At 45.4% G+C, this 19,003-nt stretch overlaps 1 protein-coding gene across 1 annotated transcript in view; it reads left to right on the top strand.

Moving 5' to 3' along the window:
* Window positions 1-906: 906 nt before the first annotated feature.
* The window catches only part of PITPNA (phosphatidylinositol transfer protein alpha), a 73,166-nt gene continuing 55,069 nt past the window's right edge, over window positions 907-19,003 (top strand). Inside the window, exons 1-2 of the mRNA XM_066599668.1 lie at window positions 907-1,000; window positions 12,440-12,470. Coding sequence (XP_066455765.1) covers window positions 981-1,000; window positions 12,440-12,470 — 51 coding nt within the window. The 5' untranslated portion in view covers window positions 907-980. The remainder of the gene's footprint in view (window positions 1,001-12,439; window positions 12,471-19,003) is intronic.

The raw sequence follows: 19,003 nt of genomic DNA, 5'->3' as shown, positions 1-19,003 counted from the left end.
GGCAGTCCCATTGAAAATGAATGGAGGGGCACTGACTGCGCACGTACAACCGCCACTCTATTCAGTCTCCTCCTTACTGTGGGGGGATGGGGGAAATGGGACCACCGTTCTCTGGGCTGCGAGCCTCTCTTACAATGCGGGTGCTGACTGTTTCTTACGATGAGATCAGAGGGTGCCGTTCAGTTGCCATGGCACCTGGGGGCCTTCTTGATAGAATGCCTGTCAGATTGCGGTATAATGTAATGCTATGATTGCAAGTTCAAGTCCCCCTATGGGACTAAAGAAATGTAAAAATAAGTTTTATTATTAAAAAAATAAAAAAGGTAAAAGTTTAAAAAAAAACAATTTTCCCATCTTTATAATAAAAACACAAAAGCATATTTGGCCTCGCTGCCTGATCGATCGAAGGAACGCATTATTTATCAAGCATGGCGAACGGCGTCAGAAAAAAAATACACAATGCCAGAATTGGACTTTTTTGGTCCCGCCGTCTTCTTCCATAGACTTGTGTAGGTGAGCGATGGCAACGGATCGCGGGAGTATAAAAAAAAAAATTAATCACCCGACTTAAAAGTGTTGAACTACAAAACTTTATTAGCAGAATAGACTGTACACTGACAACCTGTATGTGCATGTTTATACCGCAGGTTATCCAGGTAACTTCTGGCATCCACCTGTGAGGTAGGTGGCCGCGCAGTGTGGACGGGCTCTCAGCACTCCTGGCTTTCACCCGCCGCCGGCCCGGGGCTCCCCATCACCGGCGGAGCTGCCTCCATTCCCCGGGGATCTCGGGCTCCGGCGGATGATCAGGCAGGGCTGCAGGTAACGGGCCCTTCGCTCGTCGCGCACCATTTTCGACGAATCCTGTGACGTAACAGTTGCTGCAGCAACGCCCCGCCCCCAGCGCGGTGCGGAGTAGGAAGTGGCCGGTAACCTTCACTCGGGGCCGGGATCAGCGGAGGAGAAGCTTGGGAGGCGCCATGGTGCTGTTAAAGGAGTTGTAAGGACCGGGATGGGGCAGCGGGGAATGAATGAGAGGAGAGATGCGGCCGGGGTGTGTGTGCTGCTGGGACAGAGCACTAGTGAGGATGGGGACTGTGGACCGGAGCACGGAGGGGTATGGGAGAGCCGGCTGTATGTATATACTGTGCATGCATGATAGAGGATGGGGGGACTATGGATCAGAGCACATGGATATATAGGAGAGCCGACTGTATAGTAGTATATATTATATACTGTGCATGCATGATAGAGGATGGGAACTATAGATCAGAGCACATAGATATATAGGAGAGCCGACTGTATAGTAGTATATATTATATACTGTGCATGCATGATAGAGGATGGGGGACTATGGATCAGAGCACATGGATATATAGGAGAGCCGGCTGTATGTATATACCGTGCATGCATAGAGGATGGGGACTATAGATCAGAGCACATGGATATATAGGAGAGCCGGCTGTATGTATATACTGTGCATGCATGATAGAGGATGGGGACTATGGATCAGAGCACATGGATATATAGGAGAGCCGGCTGTATAGTAGTATATATTATATACTGTGCATGCATGATAGAGGATGGGGGACTATAGATCAGAGCACATGGATATATAGGAGAGCCGACTGTATAGTAGTATATATTATATACTGTGCATGCATGATAGAGGATGGGGACTATAGATCAGAGCACATGGATATATAGGAGAGCCGACTGTATAGTAGTATATATTATATACTGTGCAGGCATTATACAGGATGGGGGACTATAGATCAGAGAACATAGATATATAGGAGAGCTGGCTGTATAGTAGTATATATTCTATACTGTGCATGCATGATAGAGGATGGGGTCTATAGATCAGAGAACATAGATATATAGGAGAGCTGGCTGTATGTATATACTGTGCAGACATTATAGAGGATGGGGAGGATAGATCAGAGAACATAGATATAGGAGAGCCGGCTGTATGTATATACTGTGCATGCATGATAGAGGATGGGAACTATAGATCAGAGAACATAGATATATAGGAGAGCTGGATGTATGTATATACTGTGCAGGCATTATAGAGGATGGGAACTATAGATCAGATAACATAGATATATAGGAGAGCTGCATGGTAGAGGATGGGGGACTATAGATCACCTACACATAGATATATAGGAGAGCTGACTGTATGTATAGTAATGTATATTATATACTGTGCATGTATGATAAAGGATGGGGGCTATAGATCAGAGCACATAAATATATAGGAGAGCTGTATGTACAGTAATGTATACTGTGCATCTTTATAGAGGATGGGAATATAGATCAGAGCACATAGATATATAGGAGAGCTGGGCAAATCAAAGTGTGAGTGTATGTATAGTAATATCTGCTGTGCACGCATGATACCATCTATAGGACGGAGGACTATAGATCAGTGAATCTGGATGCCTAATGTACAGGATAGCTGAGGATATGTAGTGTGAATGTATGTCTAGTAATATATAATGTATTGTGCAACATGATGATATCTGCAGGCTGCTCCACCTGTTCAGGATGCTACTGCCCACCTGTTGTAGATGTGCCACTGGCTGGATAGCGATCTGTGCGCCGACACCTGACACCCGCTGAACTACTTGTGACACTACTCACATTCAGTCTGCAGTTTCTTGGTTGTACACGGCGCCGGTGAACTCTAGGGCCGCCTTCACACGGGCCGTGAGCGCTGCAGAATCGCTGTGGGCATTCTGCAGCGTTTACATTACAAGGCGAGTGAAATCCTCTCCAAATTAGTTTCACAGGTCGCAGAATTTTTCTGTAACCTCAAATGTGAAGAACGCTGCGGTTTACACGTCTATTTATGTTGCGAAAACTGCACTCATCTTCAGTAGTTTTTCACCATAAAGACCAATGGCCAACCTAAAAAACGTACCAAAATCCGCAAATAGGGAAAGGTAGCTTTTTTGTTGTTGCCTTTCCACGGCGAAAAAGGGCTGAATTTGCTTGAAAATCCAAGTTTTAATGTTTAATAAACTTTACCAGCCTGACTTCCGAAGTGAGGAACTAACACTTCACAAAAACGCGACACGATCCGCAATGGAAAATCCGCCATAAAAATGTTATTATATATACATTTTTTTAGGAAAAAAATGGAAGCAGCCAGTTAACTTTGGTCATCTGCAGTAACGTAACATCATTTCTGCAGCAGATTTCCCGCAGCTAATAGCCCCTGTGAGAAGGCAGCCGCAGTTGTAATATGTATCCATTTGTGTTTACTTCCATACAATGTTGCTTCTACAAGTGTCTGTTTTGACCTTGGACTGTTACACTTGCTAGGAGAATTTCTATATAAGGCCGACTTCAAATATATGTGCAGAGAATAGAACCCATTGAGTTCAATGTGTTCATTCATGTTTCGGTCATACAAAAACTCCCAACAGAATTCGTTCTCTTTTTCTGTGTATTTGCGCAACATAGCTCCCCATAGAAGTCAATGGGGGGGGGGGGGGTCTTGAGGTTTTCTTTTTCGCAAGGTGTTAAATCTATTCTGCTATTTCTTTTTCTTCCCAGGGTGTTGGCATTGTATCTTCTTTGGGTGTTGTCACCTACTCTCTCAGACTCAGATCTGATTAGTAATGTGGTGATGCAAAGTATGGCTTTGTTAGGGCACTTTTACACGGGACGGTAATCATTCAGATTCCTGAGATCCAGTGAGAATTACAACTTAGTGTAAATGCATGCACCGACTCAACGGCGAATGAGAATTTGTTCACTTATCGTTCGTTGTTCAGTTTTTGAATGCATAAAAACTGAACAATGATCGGCCTGTGTAAATAGGCAATCGCTCATCTACGAAGGACTGCCTGTTTACTGTGAATGGAGGTGGATGGGCTGGAAAGATCTCAGACTCCACTCCATCTCCATTCACTGTGTCGGAAGCTTTGCGTGTAAGAGGGCCTAGGTTCACATCTACGTCAGTGGATCTTTGGCAAAGATTCAGTACAAAGCGCTGGGCAAAATGCACTATTCTAGCAAACATAATTGGACACCTGAGCAAGAATCAAAAGTATTTATGTACATTTGTTAATACTTAGCGTGGCTTTTTTTGGCCCTGATGACATCGGATACTCTCAGTGTCGTATGTTTTGGTAACATCTGATACACTTTAATTGGTATTTCCCTCCATTCATCCTGCAAATATCTGGCGAATTCTCGTAAAGGCGATGCATTGGCGCATCTACAGTGGTGCATGCAGCGTTGTCATTGGACAGTTAAGCAATGCAAGAATGTTCTATGGAGTGACAAATCGCGCTACTCCACCTTCATATCAGATGGACATACCTGGGTATGGAGGATGCCTGGGGAACGACTTTTGCCTTAATGTGTTGTGCCAACAATTAAGTACGGCGAAGGTCCTGTTATGGTGTGAGAATCTTTTACGTGGCAAGGTCCCAGTCCGTTAGTTGTAGTAGCAAGAATTGACAATAATGTGCCGCTGACAATGTGGGAATACACTAGGAATGGTCAGCCATACTTCCAACAAGGCAACGCGCCTTGTCACAAATCCAATGCTGTATTATATTGATTTGAGGATATGGATGTTCCACGATTGGACAGGCTGCACAGAGTCCTGACCTGAACCCTATTGAACATCTTTAGGACAAACTGGAATGTCAGGTCAGGAAATATGAATAGCAGCCATCTTCTTTGAGAGAACTCTTCAGACGTTTGCAGGATGAATGGAGGGAAAGTGTATCAGACTTTAGAAGGTACACCCTGGAGAGCATTCAATGTCATTGGGACTGAAGGAGGCCCCACAAAGTACTAACATGTGTTAATACTAATTTTGATTTTTGTTCAGGTGTCCAATTATTTTTAGTATAATAGTGTAGTTCGGTAGTGGTGCATTTTGTCTCCAACGGAAGTCCTGTTAGGCCTCATGTCCACAGGGAAAATCAGATCCGCTGCAGATTCTCAATGGAGAATCTGCAGCGGGTCCCTCCTGCCCCGCGGACATGAGCGCCGAAAATAGCAATTTAAAAGCATTTACCTATCCAGCGCGGGCGGGGAAGGTCAGCTGTTCCTCACGGCCGGATCTTCATTTTCGGCCGGCGGATGAATTCCTGACGCCGGCCGGGCATATCCGCCGAGCCGAAGCAAGGGAGATGCGGCCGTGAGGAAGAGCAGAGCTTCGCGGTCCGCTGCGGGTGAGTAAATGCTTTAAATTCCTATTTTAGGTCTCCCGCGGATCCGGACGGCTTCCATAGGCTTCAATAGAAGCCCGCGGGAGCCGTCCCCGCGGGAGACCCGCATGAAAATGGAGCATGGTCCAGATTTTTTCATGCTCCATTTTTTTAAAAATCACTTTTATTGACGATCCGCGGGTATTTATGTACCCGCGGGTGGTCAATGCATCCCTATGGGATGCGGATCCGCATGCGGGAGATCCGCTGCGGATCCTAAATCATATTTTCCCCGTGGACATGAGCCCTTAGAGTTATACGGAACGCCCACAGCTGCCGATTGGCTACCTTCATGGCGGCTGAAGACAGCGCCTGACACCTGGCGGGGGATGGGCTGACAGAGTGGGGTTGGCTTCAGCGGCGATTGCCTACCTTGACGCTGGCTGAAGACAGCGCCAGACACCCAGCGGGGGACAGGCTGACAGAGAGCGGGTCTGGTTTCAGTGGCCGTGGGGGATGAGAGGAGAAATTTCAGTGCTGATGGGAGTCCGGCGGGGGGAGAGACAGCGGGGACGGGAGGAGAGCTGATCGCTGCTTACCTACACGCAGGTGACTTTGATGCCGACTTCCATCCATCCACCCATGTGACAGGGGTGCCGGCTTCAGTGGCAGAGGAGGAGTACAGTAGCACTGATTCCAGCGGAGATGGGGGTGGGGGGGAAGACTGGCAGCGCTGAACCCGGGATGGTAGGAGGGAAAGCGCCGGGGATAGTGACAGGAGCCGGGAGGGGAGATCATGGTAGACTGGCGTGGAAAGCGACATGGGGATCTGGGGAGAAGAATGACAGCGGGGCCAGGAGCAGAGCTGGGAGGCTGGCGCGTGCACAGGGAAGGTAGCCAATCGGCAGCTGTGGGCATTCCTTATAACTCCACCAGGACAAACCCATAACTCCACCCATAGTTCCGGTGGAGACCAGATGCACCAGTACCGTGTAGTTCAACATGCTGCACTAATTTGTCCAGGAAAATGTTTGAGGACAGGGCAAAAGCCAGACAGAGCTCATTATAGATGTTGGGGTATATCTGGTCCTGTTTTACTGAGATAGGACAGATCGAGCATTTTGTTTTCTTGCTCCCTTGGCTGAAGGCTAGTGTGAACCCAGCCGAACTAGGAAGCATGCTGATCCTGACCCAAGCATCGTAGCAGTCTATGACTCTTGAGTTTAGGTCAGGAGACCCATGGTCAGCCCAGTACACTAGTCCGTGTTATGGATGCATAAATGTGGCCAAAGTGTGCTCGTCTGTCACTGACCTAATAGAGGATAACTGCTATTAGTACATGATGCAGTGGATGACTGTGTAGGTCACATATATTACAGAGAACGTGGCCCTATTTCCCAAGACTTGGAGTGAGCCTACTTGTGACAGATAATAGCATGACATCATCTACATTACAACATAACTAATTCGTTGTGTACAGTTGGTGCCATTGTTTAATTGAGGCATAACCTGGCATTGTCCTTGATGTTTGGTTGGTCTTGGGCACACCCCTCTCTGTTCTACGTATTACTCTTGGAGGATGTACTAAAATCGCTTGTCCTCATAATTAGAATCTGAAAAATATAATGCACTAATGATGATGATGTAAAACAACCATCAAGAACAAGAAATGTAGCGGTAGTGGAAACGTGGTAATGTAGTAGTAAGGTTCCGTCACAGATCCGGCTCAAAATACTGGAAGAAAAAGCCTTGCATGCAGTGCTTTCTCTTTCGTCCAAATGCCAGGCTGCTGGGTGGAAAGCTGATGCACCTCATTGGGTTAATGGGTTCTGTCTAGAGACGGCGCCGTTGGGCTCCAGGGATTCCCTTTTCCTATTCCCTGAACAGAGCAGCAAAGTGGAACCCCGAGCGCAGATGTGAAACCACCTTAAGGCGAGAGATGTTGCTTGGCTTTCCCCCACCCTGGGTAAAAAAAATTGAGTTCATCTCCCTAGCCTAGGCAGAGTGGCATTTTGGTGCCCTCCTGGTACCATGGCACATGCTGAGCCAGTTCTCCCTAACTCCAGGTGTGTAGAACCTACCAAATTGAGGACTTGAGAACTTTCTGGTGGCTCAGATTCTGATATAATAATGCGGCTGAAGCTATAGGAGATTACTTATTGCGAGGGGTTTTCACTGCCCTGAGCTGTTTGATGTATATTCTGTTACTACTTAGCAATGTATATGTGTTAATAATATGCAACATGAAGAGTATTTCCATTTTTATGCTATTAGCACTAATGTTAAGAAACACCACTTTCTTAGACCGGCTTCACATCTACGCTGGAACCTCCTTTCGGAGGTTCAATCAAAGATCTGGCACAAAACACCAGAAGAAATAGTCTGCATGAAATGCCAGGCAGCTGAGCGGAAAGCAAACGGACCCCATTATAGTCAATGGGGTCTGTTCGATGCTGTTCAGTTCCGTCGTGGATCCGTTTGGCCAGGGGATTCCCCTTTCCTGCTTCCCCAATGCAAATGTGAAAGCAGCCAAATATACTTGATTTCAATTCCTTATAATTTTCAAGCTCTATTTGCAATCAGTGATTGAAGCATTTGTTTATATCCTGGGGCTGAAAACTCAAATAGACCTAATAGATCTCCCATTTAAGCAATTGCTACAATTGTATCCAGTCTATGCAATCCATGAGCAGCACAAATCTCTTGTACTGATCATTACAATATATCAGTCTAGATAACGTACATTATCCTACCAAAAGTAGCTGGACACCTGAGCAAGAATCAAAAGTAGTATTTATTTCCATATATTAATACTTAGTGGGGTGTCCTACAGCCCTAATAACATAGGATACTCTCCATGGCATACTTTCTACATTACAGCTGGTATTTCCCTCCATTCATCCTGCAGATGTCTGGCAACTTTTCTCAAGTAAGATGGACGCAGTTCATATTTCCTGACCCGACATTCCAGTTCGTCCCAGAGATGTCCAGGTCAGGACTCTGTGCAGCCAGTCCAATCGTTGAACATCCATAACCTCAAACCAACGTAAAACAGCATTGGATTTGTGACAAGGCGCGTTGCCTTGTTGGAAGTAGGGTTGACCACTTCCAGAGTATCGTCACATTGTCTGCAGCACATTATTGTCTAGGATGTCGAGGTACACCTTCGTATTCATGGTTCTTATCACCATTACCAACGGACTGAGTCCGTGCCATCTGAAACATCCCCAGACCATAACAGAACTTTCACCGTACTTAACTGTTGGCACAACACACTTGGACAAAAGGCGTTCCCCAGGCGCCCTCCACACCCAGGTACATCCATCTGATTTGAAGATTGAGTTGCGCGATTTGTCACTCTATAGAACATTTTTGCTCAACTGTCTAATGATGACACTTCCTGCACTGTTGTAGATGAGCATCACCTTTGAGAGAACTTGCCAAATATTTGCAGGGTGAATGGAGGGAAATAGCAGCTGAAGTGTATCAGAAATTAATAGAAAGTATGCCACAGAGAGTATCCAATGTCATCTGGGCCAAAGATGCTCCACTTAGTGTTAACCTATGAAAATAAATGCTACTTGTGATTCTTGCTCAGATGTACAATTACTTTTGGTAGGATAGTACACAGTAGTGCAAAGTTCCTTGATTTTTTTTATTTTATTTTTTTATTCTTCTTTAATAATTAATCTACATTTACATAAAATAGGACACTACCTTCTGTAAGCATCCTATACACTAGCTGGATTATGGGTCTCCAACCCATTCCTTTGCTTGAGCCCAGGTACCCCAGTCCAATAACCTTATGAGTCCTGATCTGATATACAATGGGGTCACAGATCTCTGCAGCTTTTCCTCTCTCTCCTCACATGCTCCGTATGGGTTAAGCAGGAGTTAGACGGATTTATTTTGTTCTTGTTTGAATGATTCTTAGCATTTGTGCCATCGCCAATACTTGGGTATTGTAAGAAGTTCCCCGTGACCAAGGTTACATCTTGCTACATTTGTGTTGATTTCTTCTTAATGATTTAACCTTTGTAATGAATTTTATGATTAGTTTCCTCACTTTTCGTGATGTGTTAGAAATAATAGGTTAGTTTAGTAGTCTGGACCGCCATCATGGATACTAGCAGGGACTACCCAGTGTCCGATTATTTTTATTCATTTTCCAGGTTTGGCTGGCTCCTTAAAGAAATCAGTTGTTGTAGAAATCCGCTCCAGTTTTGGGAGAAATGGCAATATCGATGTTAATATTAGTGGGGGCATCCATTGTCTGGGACACCTGTGGTCCTTGAGATGTGCCTGATAGGGCTTTAGAGAGAAGCAATAGAGTGGTTCTAAACTTCAGCCTCCATATGGATCAATCTTGAGATCATAGGTCTTAGGACAAGTGGTGAGAATGAAAAAAAATCTGTTATCTGGAAACCCCACTCATCAGTTGTTCACCAGGCAGATGTGCTCATGTACTGATCTGATTTCTGCAGGAAGCAGACAGCTCTGTTCTCTCTGCAGTGGCTAGGCTTGGTATTACACGCAAAGATCCCACTTCAATGGGAATTTTGCCTGTAATACCAAAACTGGCCACTGCAGTGGGAACGGAGCTGTCTGCTTCCTGCAGAAATAAGTTCAGCACACAAGTGCATCAGCTGAATGAACAGCTGATTGTCAGAGATCCAGGGCGGCAGACCCTTACTATCTACTATTGATAATGTATCCTGAGTATAGGTCATCAATATTTGCAACTGGACAACCCCTTTAAAGCACACTAAATCAGGTGCTCTGTATTGTTCTGCAACGACTAATTGGCTTTCTATATTTGTAAGAAAACCTGGAGAGATCAAGGTTACCTTGAGTCTTCTGAGAATTCTTTATCGATTAGGGGAAAGTATTACATATCACTGTGCGGTGTGTGTCACAGACTTTGTATCATCATGAGATCAATAACCTCAGTGAGGAGTGTTCTATATGGTTTATTGGTATGTTACTGGTTTATACTATCTTATAGCTACCTGCCATTGCAGCTATTAAGTCATCAGGTGTTCTGAAAATGTACTCTATAACCTAAGAATAAACCAGATTGTATGAAATGCACCACATCTTCCCATTTTGACCTTCAAGGCCGGTTTCACATTTGCGTTGGATCCCTCAGCCGGAGGTTCTATCGCAGATCCGACAGAATATTCTGTAAGAAAAAGCACTGGGCAGCTGGGTAGAAAGCAGGCAGACCCTATCATAGTCAGTGGGTTCCGCCTGGCACTGTTCGGTATATACACACTGCTGCGAAGCGACAATGCAGGAAATTTGAACGAAACCGGGAGACTGCGCATGATAGCGTGCATGAGATACGCTGGCATGCGCAGTACAATATCGCTGCCATATGCGGCGATAGGCCGACACACTGCCAGGTCCAAAACTTTGCGTGACTCCCACTGGATTTTACGTGTACGGTCGTGGGAGCCCGATCTTAACGCTTCTTTTCATTGGTTTGTGATTTGTTGATCATGATTGAATACAAATTGCCTGTAAATATAACGCCTTAACCCCTTCAAGACCAGAGATTTTTATTTTTTCCTCCGTTATTTTTATCCCTGCCTTCTAAGAGCCATAACTTTTTAGTTTTTTGTTTTCAAATAAACTGCTCTCATGCAGCTAGGTTTTCTTTTTTGGGGGGCGATTTTTTTAAATATATGCTTTTTTTTTTTCTTTTTAAACATGGTATTCACCATGCAGGGTAAATCCGATAGTTTATTAGTTCAAACTTTTATGAACACAATGATACCTACTATGTATGTGTGTGTTCAATTTTGGTAATTTTTAAGCCCCTTTTAACTCCCCCCCCCCCCCCCCCCCCCCCTTTTTAACGGTTTCAGGGGAAACCCCCTTTCAAGAGGTTTTCTGACACTTGGAAAAGTGGATGAGCGAGGCAGAGAAAGATAAACACCAGATAAACCAAGGTGTACTTGCTGGTCAGGACTTGTCTGGGTCTGTTGCAGCAGCTCCGGTCCAGGAAGTTGGTGCTCTTTATACACCTGACCGCTGCAGAAACTTTCTGAACTGGAGTAGCTGTGCTCTGCCCAGCTGTCAGGCACGTTTTTCCGAATCTCTGAGAAATCCCTATAAGTTGGCCTTTTCTGTCTAGTTGTTGCATTCTATTATCTTTTGACATTGTTACATGATTTTCTGGGATAACGGAAGTGACCAACAGCAGGGATGCTATTGCCTCACAAAGGAACTCGGTGCAAACTTCTGCCTAGTCTTAAGTGGCAATAATTGCTGAGATGACTCAGCCAATCAGAGCCAGCGCTCGATGAACCAATAGCAGCCATTCATTGAAAGCTGCCCATTCATTTCAATGGGCGACGCACAGCATTTAAAAGCACTGAAACACCACCAAATAAAACATGCATCGCTTGAAAATCAAGCAGCTGTCAGCACCAGTGTGAGCTGTCCCATTGAAAACAATGGGAGCGTTGCTAAAAGCGCCGCGCTAATTGCGGTAAAAAGCGCCTGTGTGGGGGAGGCTTAAAGGGGTTGTCCCGCGCCGAAACGGGTTTTTTTTTTTTTCAACCCCCCCCCCGTTCGGCGCGAGACAACCCCGATGCAGGGAGGTAAAGAAAGCTCACCGGAGCGCTTACCTGAATCCCCGCGCTCCGGTGACTTCTCTACTCACCGCTGAAGATGGCCTCTTCCTCCGTGGACCGCAGCTCTTCTGTGCGGTCCATTGCCGATTCCAGCCTCCTGATTGGCTGGAATCGGCACGTGACGGGGCGGAGCTACACGGAGCTACACGGAGCCCCATAGAAGACTGCAGAAGACCCGGACTGCGCAAGCGCGGCTAATTTGGCCATCGGAGGGCGAAAATTAGTCGGCACCATGGAGACGAGGACGCCAGCAACGGAACAGGTAAGTATAAAACTTTTTATAACTTCTGCATGGCTCATAATTAATGCACAATGTACATTACAAAGTGCATTATTATGGCCATGCAGAAGTGTACAGACCCACTTGCTGCCTCGGGACAACCCCTTTAAGACCTTGTACTGAAAAAAAGCTGCAGGATGTGTTTTGCTTCCTTCCATTAGCACACTTTTTCTTACTGGTCACAAGTTCTAAAGGAAAGGGTACGGACAGAACTCTCTGTAACCTTGCAGTAGTCTGAAAATAGATTTCAACGTGATTTCCTAGAAGTTAGTACAAGGACAGAAGTTTATCTTTGCTATCCCATATGTTTACATCTAACTTTTTTTTCTTTTCTCTTGCAGCCGAGTTGTGTTGCCCGTGTCCGTGGAGGAGGTAAGAAGAACGTCTCCTACTATATACTAAATTATACATGAATAAAATAATTCCCTCTCCCCTCTACCATGCTGTGAAATGGTAATCTTAGCTGAAGTGGTATTGCTTGGCCGAAGACCTTGAACTGATCTCCAATTTAAAGGGGTATGCTGGGACTCTTCATATTCTCTATCGATGACTGCCAGGACCGGTGAGGATCTGCAGATCGAATCACTGCCGATCAGCTAATTCCTGAGTCCGCTGTTAGCGCAGGAATCTGAAAACACTGATCATAGCTCAGCAGCATAAGTTGGTACGGTAGGCAGCTCCCATTGAGTTCAATGGGAACTGCATTTGCAATACCAGCCCGGGCAGCTGCGCTACTGTTAGAGCTTTCTTCTTTCAGTGCTGCCTGCCTTGTACAGCGGCCCTGGGAATCAGCTGATTGGCAGGGACCCAACCAGTGGTCTGTCAGTCATCAAGAAAAAAAAGTCTTTTAATACCCCTTTAAAGATGGAGGTTGCCAGGAGAAGTTGATGTTAAAGTATTTATTTTTGCAAGACTGATCTTTAGGCTGGATTCACACGAACGTATATCAGCTCGGCTTTCACGCCGAGCCGATATACGTCGTCCTCATCTGCAGAGGTGGTGGGGGGGGGAGGATGGAAGAGCCAGGAGCAGGGACTGAGCTCCCCATACCCCCCTCCACCCCTCTGCACTATTTGCAATGAAAGGAGGTGGGACAGGGGCGGGGCTAAGTTCTGAGAATTAGCCCCACCCCTGTCCCGCCTCTCCCCATTGCAAATAATGCATAGGGGTGGAGAGGGGTGGAGAGGAGGCAGAGAGGGGGCGGGAGCTCAGTTCCTGCTCCTGGCTTTTCCATCCCCCCCCCCTCGTGTGAATCCAGCCTTAGAAAGTAATTGTCCAGAATGAAAATGGAATTTGATGCTTTCAGTTCTATTTATGATGAAAGTCTCTTTAGCTATCTGCTCCATGTAGACCTAGTGGAGTCCTTTTTATAGGGAGTGATTAATCCCTTACCTGTCTGACAGTCATCACACCCAGCACTTATATTTATTGCTCTGGTGTTTGCTGTAAATACAGGTGCTTACCTCCAGAGCGCTGACTGTACGGTATCTGTGGCTCGCTGTCCTGTAGTCTTCATCTAGAAAGATAGTAGGTTCTAGAACAAAAGTCCAGTGAAGTGAAGCATGAAGTGTGCAGTGTAATTGTAAATCATTGATTAGTTGGCCATTGCCATGGATACTGATTGTTAAGGGCGTCGCAGCGGTCAGTGACGAAAGCCCTCATACCTGGTAATCTTTCACTGACCATTCAGAACAAAGTTTGCCGAGAGATTTGTATTATTTCTGTACATAAGCTGTAGTAGATTAGCTGCAAATTAGGTTTGGATTTTTTAAAAGGCTTTGCAAATAATGTGTTTGTTTTTCCCCCCCCCCCCCAGTTTTTTTAAAGGAACCAGTCACCGGGTTAATGTAGTCTGAACCACGGGCAGTATGAACAGATATGCACATGACCCCTTTGAATGTGGTGGTCTGAAATGCCGAAACCTTTTAGAATTTAGACTTTAAAGTTTGACTCTGAGTCAGAGGTGGGCCGCGCCAACTTTTCCCCGACCTCAACGTGTTGACAGACAGCTGCTCTCCGTGCTTGTCTATAGTTCATCGGCAGAACCCCTAGCGATCACCTAATCTCAGACCCCACATTTGCGTTGAGATACAGGCCGGATGTGCTATAAAAGCTATACCTCCCATTGATTTCAGTGGAAGTAAAGCTTTCTTTTAAACTTCCAGTACCGATCTGGTTGACAGATCATCCGCATTGGGGGTCAACGCTGGATGGCTAGGTCATTATAACTGCAAGGGGTTAAATGCCCAGAATACCTCATTAACGTGTGTTTATTAGGTCAAGTAAATATAATCAAACATGTTTAACATTTCATAAGAAACAAATCAAACAATATAAGGACCAGATGGACAAACAATTGCACAATCAAAACCGATAATGTCATAGCAAAACGTACTCCGGTTTAAATGGATGAGGAGGAAATCGGGTAATTAAAGTCTTTATCTTGGCTAATCTTGGCTTTAAAAGCAGTACTCCTCTAAGCAAAGCAAAGTGTTTACCAATTTAATAAGTGCAAACCATAAAAGTCATGTTAACAACAATGTCAACTTCCCCAACACGGGGTACACAAAAAAGGGAAAAGTAAAGGAATGAGAACAGGAGGAAGAGAGGAAAAGAAGAGGCGGGTGGGGGTGGGGGTGGTAAGGGGTATGGTACAACGTCATCACAGTGAAGCACAATGTACTTGTCGGATTTGTCATGGAATTCACAGTCTAACTGATCCAATTTGATTGAGAAACTAATGATCAATTAACAACTTTTTGTATCAGTCTTTCAGCCCATTACCAATTCTTTCAGTGCCTAAGGAAAAACGGTCATGGTGGTTCCTTTAAAGAGGACCTAGCGTGTCCTTATGCCAGCGGGGTAAGCTGCCTGGCTTTGCAGCCACGTCCCCACTGACTTCAACAGTGTCTTTCGTTTGTACAGTATATACTCACCTCCCATTCCTTTGTGCTTGCGCATTTTCGATTTGGTTATTGGCACTGTAAATGTGTCAAGTGGGATGGTCCCCACCGCTCACTGTTAATAGGGGATGTCGGACTTGATTGATAGTCTGATGTCATCAATTGACAGTAAGTGATGCGGAGAACCCCACTTGGCAGATTCACAGTGCCAGGAGCCAGATGTAAGAAGGGCCCATATGGACAAATAGGGATTAGCATGAAAAATGGAAAAGACAGTGATAAATTTAGGGAAGCCCCTGGCTGCAAAACTGCTGACCAGGGGAGTAACTATAGAGGATGCAGGGGATACGGTTGTACCCGGGCCCCGGAGCCTTGGGGGCCCATAAGGCCTCACTTCTCCATATAGGGAGCCCAGTACTATGAATAAAGCATTATAGTTGGGGGCCCCATTCTAGGTTTGGCATTGGGGCCCAGGAGCTTCAAGTTACACCTCTGCTGCTGACTTTTACAATATGTAAGATCTCCTTTAAAGGGATTCTGTTTTCACATTTTTCGATCTTAAGCCCCCACCATGTCATTTCGGGACTCCTTTATCACACTCTGGACATATGTGTAAAAATCAGTAGAATATGTTTCAACGCGAAAGCCTATTTCATGGTGTCCTGTATACAAATTAACCCGGCTTATGTCACGGAGGCTGGCCGCTGGAGTCATGCTGTCCTCTAACTATGAACGCCCCTGCACTTGCATTTTTTTCCCCATGTTTTCCCCTCTGCAGGCTCTTTACAAAATTCTCAGTTCTCTCAGAACTGATGGGAAGAGCTTGCTGTTAAACTGTTTGCTATACACTTGGGCACAGAGAACTGTGGATTGTGGTGTCTGTAACACACAAACATAACATCACCATGAAAAGCAACAGGAGTGTGCCACAAGGTGAATTTTGAGATTCTTGGCCACATATATTCAATTCCTTGGAGTTAGGGAGAGCTGCAGAATATCTAGAGGGCTTCTCTTAATAAAGCAAGCCCCCCGATTTAAAGAGAACACAGATAATGCACTGTTAAAAAAATTGTTCCTGCGCTTTGCAATAATGTGGTACAAGAATAGATGTATTCAAAACCCAAAGTTGCAATGAAACCACGCTTACTGGACAGGAGGGGGGGTATGATGATCAGAGGTCCCATCCTTGAAGTGTCAATTCCGCCACCAGAGAGAGATGCATCGAAATCCACAGGAATATGATCCAGAACTTTAATACATACAGCAACGCATTTCGGTGCTTAAACCATCGCACCTTTTTCTAGCCAACATGAAGCCACTTCAAGGAGGGGACTTCTGATCATCATACCCCCCTCCTTCCCAGTAAGTGTTGTTTCATTGCAACTTTGGGTTTTGAATACATCTATTCTTGTACCACATTATTGCGAAGCGCAGGAACAATTTTTTTCTAACAGTGCATTATCTGTGTTCTCCATAACATCACCATGTAAGACAATGTACAACAGTAGTGAGCAGTGTAGATGTGAATAAATAGCAGCAAATCACTCACCATTAGCTATAACACATCTGTGTGTGTCTCCTCTCCCCCTCCCTTTTCCTGCTCTCATAGACTTCCATTAACATGGTGATTCCTTCCCCTTTTGCACTTCTTGTTGTGCATCTAGCCGACTGAAGTAACATATAACGTGCTGTTTACTGCCTATTGTCAACTGATGTTAGGAGGAAGGGAAACTCCTAGCAGCTTGCTTTTTTTTTTTGAAGCACAAAAATGTAATTTTAGGTAAATAAAGTTATTTGCACTTCTGCTTTGTTGTCACCATGACTACCATGAAAGCGCAAGTTGTTCGAAAAATTAGTGAGCATTGACGTTTCAGAACCTGGCTTATGATATGTAAGGGCTCATTCACAACGGAGGTGGAGTCCAGAGCTTCCCTCTCCGATTTCTTTTAAAATATTAGACAAAATGGCATAGAAGCTGCGCTATTTCTTCCAAGAAAATGCTGGCGGGCATCAAAATCCACGTTATTGGGGCAGATTTTTACATGGTTTTTGATTCACAGCAGATTTCACCTTTTCAATTGAAGACTTAAAATATGTTCTGGGTCTCCATCTAAAAGCACTTCAATGGCAGCCGTGCCAGCAATACCAACGCACACTGTGCAATGTGGACAACGTTGTTTGCTTACTGCGCAGACAAGCAAACAGCTTATCACTGGGGGGCCCAAGTGGTGAGCTCCTATCAATCAACTATTGGTGATGAGTCCTGAAGATATGTCATCAGTAGGGAAGTCCCAGGAAACCCCTGTAACAACTCTGTAACTTAGCCTTAACCCCGTAACGTCTAGTGTGTGTATATATAATGTGTCCTAATTCTTAATGCACTGCGCAGATAAGGGATATATAATATATATCCTCCAATTTAGTGGCACATTTCATTCTATAGCGTTCTGCCAGTAAGGAGATTTGTAAGCTCTATCCTAATGCAGTAACCAAGAGTTGTAATAATCTTACCGATGAACATAGAGGCCAAGACGAAAAATAAAAAGGGGGACCTTTTCTTCCCATGTCTTCCACTGTGATAAGTTCATCGGAGTGCACCTATTTTTGCTGCTATTATGTACAGGACCGTAAGGCCTCATGTCCACGGGGAAAATCAGGCCCGCCGCGGATTCTTCATGCAGAATCCCGCAGCAGGTCCCTCCTTTCCTGCGGACATGAGGCCTAAAAAGATGATTTACTGACCTGTCCGGACCCTGCGGATCTTCCCTCTGTCGTGGCCGGCTCTTTTTTTCTTCGGCCCGGCGGATGTGCTCGGCACTCTGGCAGCGCCGTGCACTTTTTTTTTTTTTTTTTTTTAAACTCCTGCTTTCCCGCGCCAGAGAGCAGAAATTCAGCTGCGGGTGTGCCCCGGATCCGGCCGGCTTCCATAGGCTCCAATAGAAGCCTGCGGGAGAGCCGCACTAAAAGGGATCATGCCGCGGGTGGTTTCCTGCACACGCAATCCGCGCCTCAAGGGAAAATGACATCCGCAGGTATTTAACTACCTGTGGGTGTCCAATGCATCCCTAAGGGGCGCGGATCACGTGTGCGGGACACCCGCTGAGGATCTGTCCCCGTGGACATGAGGCCTTAGAAGATAAACATTTTTTTTGTAGAAATTTGCTTGATCAAATTTTCTTACTAAATTAGAAATAAAAAGCAATGAAGTAATTTGAATTCTTTACTATTTCTGCCCATTCTTTACCATTCAAAAAGTAAAATTAAAAGATGCAGACGCTGTCCAGGTACCATAAGAAAGCGCAATCTATGGCGCAAGAAACTGAAAAAGTAGCAAATAAATGAAGCTTTAGAATGTATTATTTTGAAAATCTGGAATTTTGACGTGGCTGTGCGTCAAAGTCTTGGTCACCGAGGGGTAAAATAATGATTTTATAACCTGGACAGATTATTTTCTGTACTTCTGTGTTATAGGGAACCTGTTACTTCCTTACAGACTATAAACGAAGTAATGATGCTGTTAGGGGACGTGGCAGGAAGCCGGGTGATGTATTTTTTCATACTCACCCGTAGAGATGAGCGAACCTACTCGGATAAGCACTACTCGTCCGAGTAATGTGCCTTATCCGAGTACCGCTGTACTCGTGCTGAAAGATTCGGGGCGCTCCGCTGCTGACAGGTGAGTCGCAGCGGGGAGCGGGGCAGAGCGGGCGGGAGAGAAGGAGAGAAAGATCTCCCCTCCGTTCCTCCCCGCTCTCCCCTGCAGCTCCCCGCTCCGCAGCGCGTGCCGAATCTTTCAGCACGAGTACAGCGGTACTCGGATAAGGCACATTACTCGGACGAGTAGTGCTTATCCGAGTACGTTCGCTCATCTCTACTCACCCGCGATCCAGCAGTATTTCCCTCTGAAGTCAGCGTGCAACACAAAAGTCTGACCCTTTTCAAAGTCCTGTGTTCTCACAGAGACTTGTATTGGAGAGGGACCGCACAGGACTCGGAAAAGAG

The sequence above is a fragment of the Eleutherodactylus coqui genome, chromosome 4 (genome assembly GCF_035609145.1).
Source record: "Eleutherodactylus coqui strain aEleCoq1 chromosome 4, aEleCoq1.hap1, whole genome shotgun sequence".
In the NCBI taxonomy this organism is placed as follows: Eukaryota; Metazoa; Chordata; class Amphibia; order Anura; family Eleutherodactylidae; genus Eleutherodactylus; species Eleutherodactylus coqui.
This window is presented reverse-complemented; position numbering and strand designations above follow the sequence as displayed.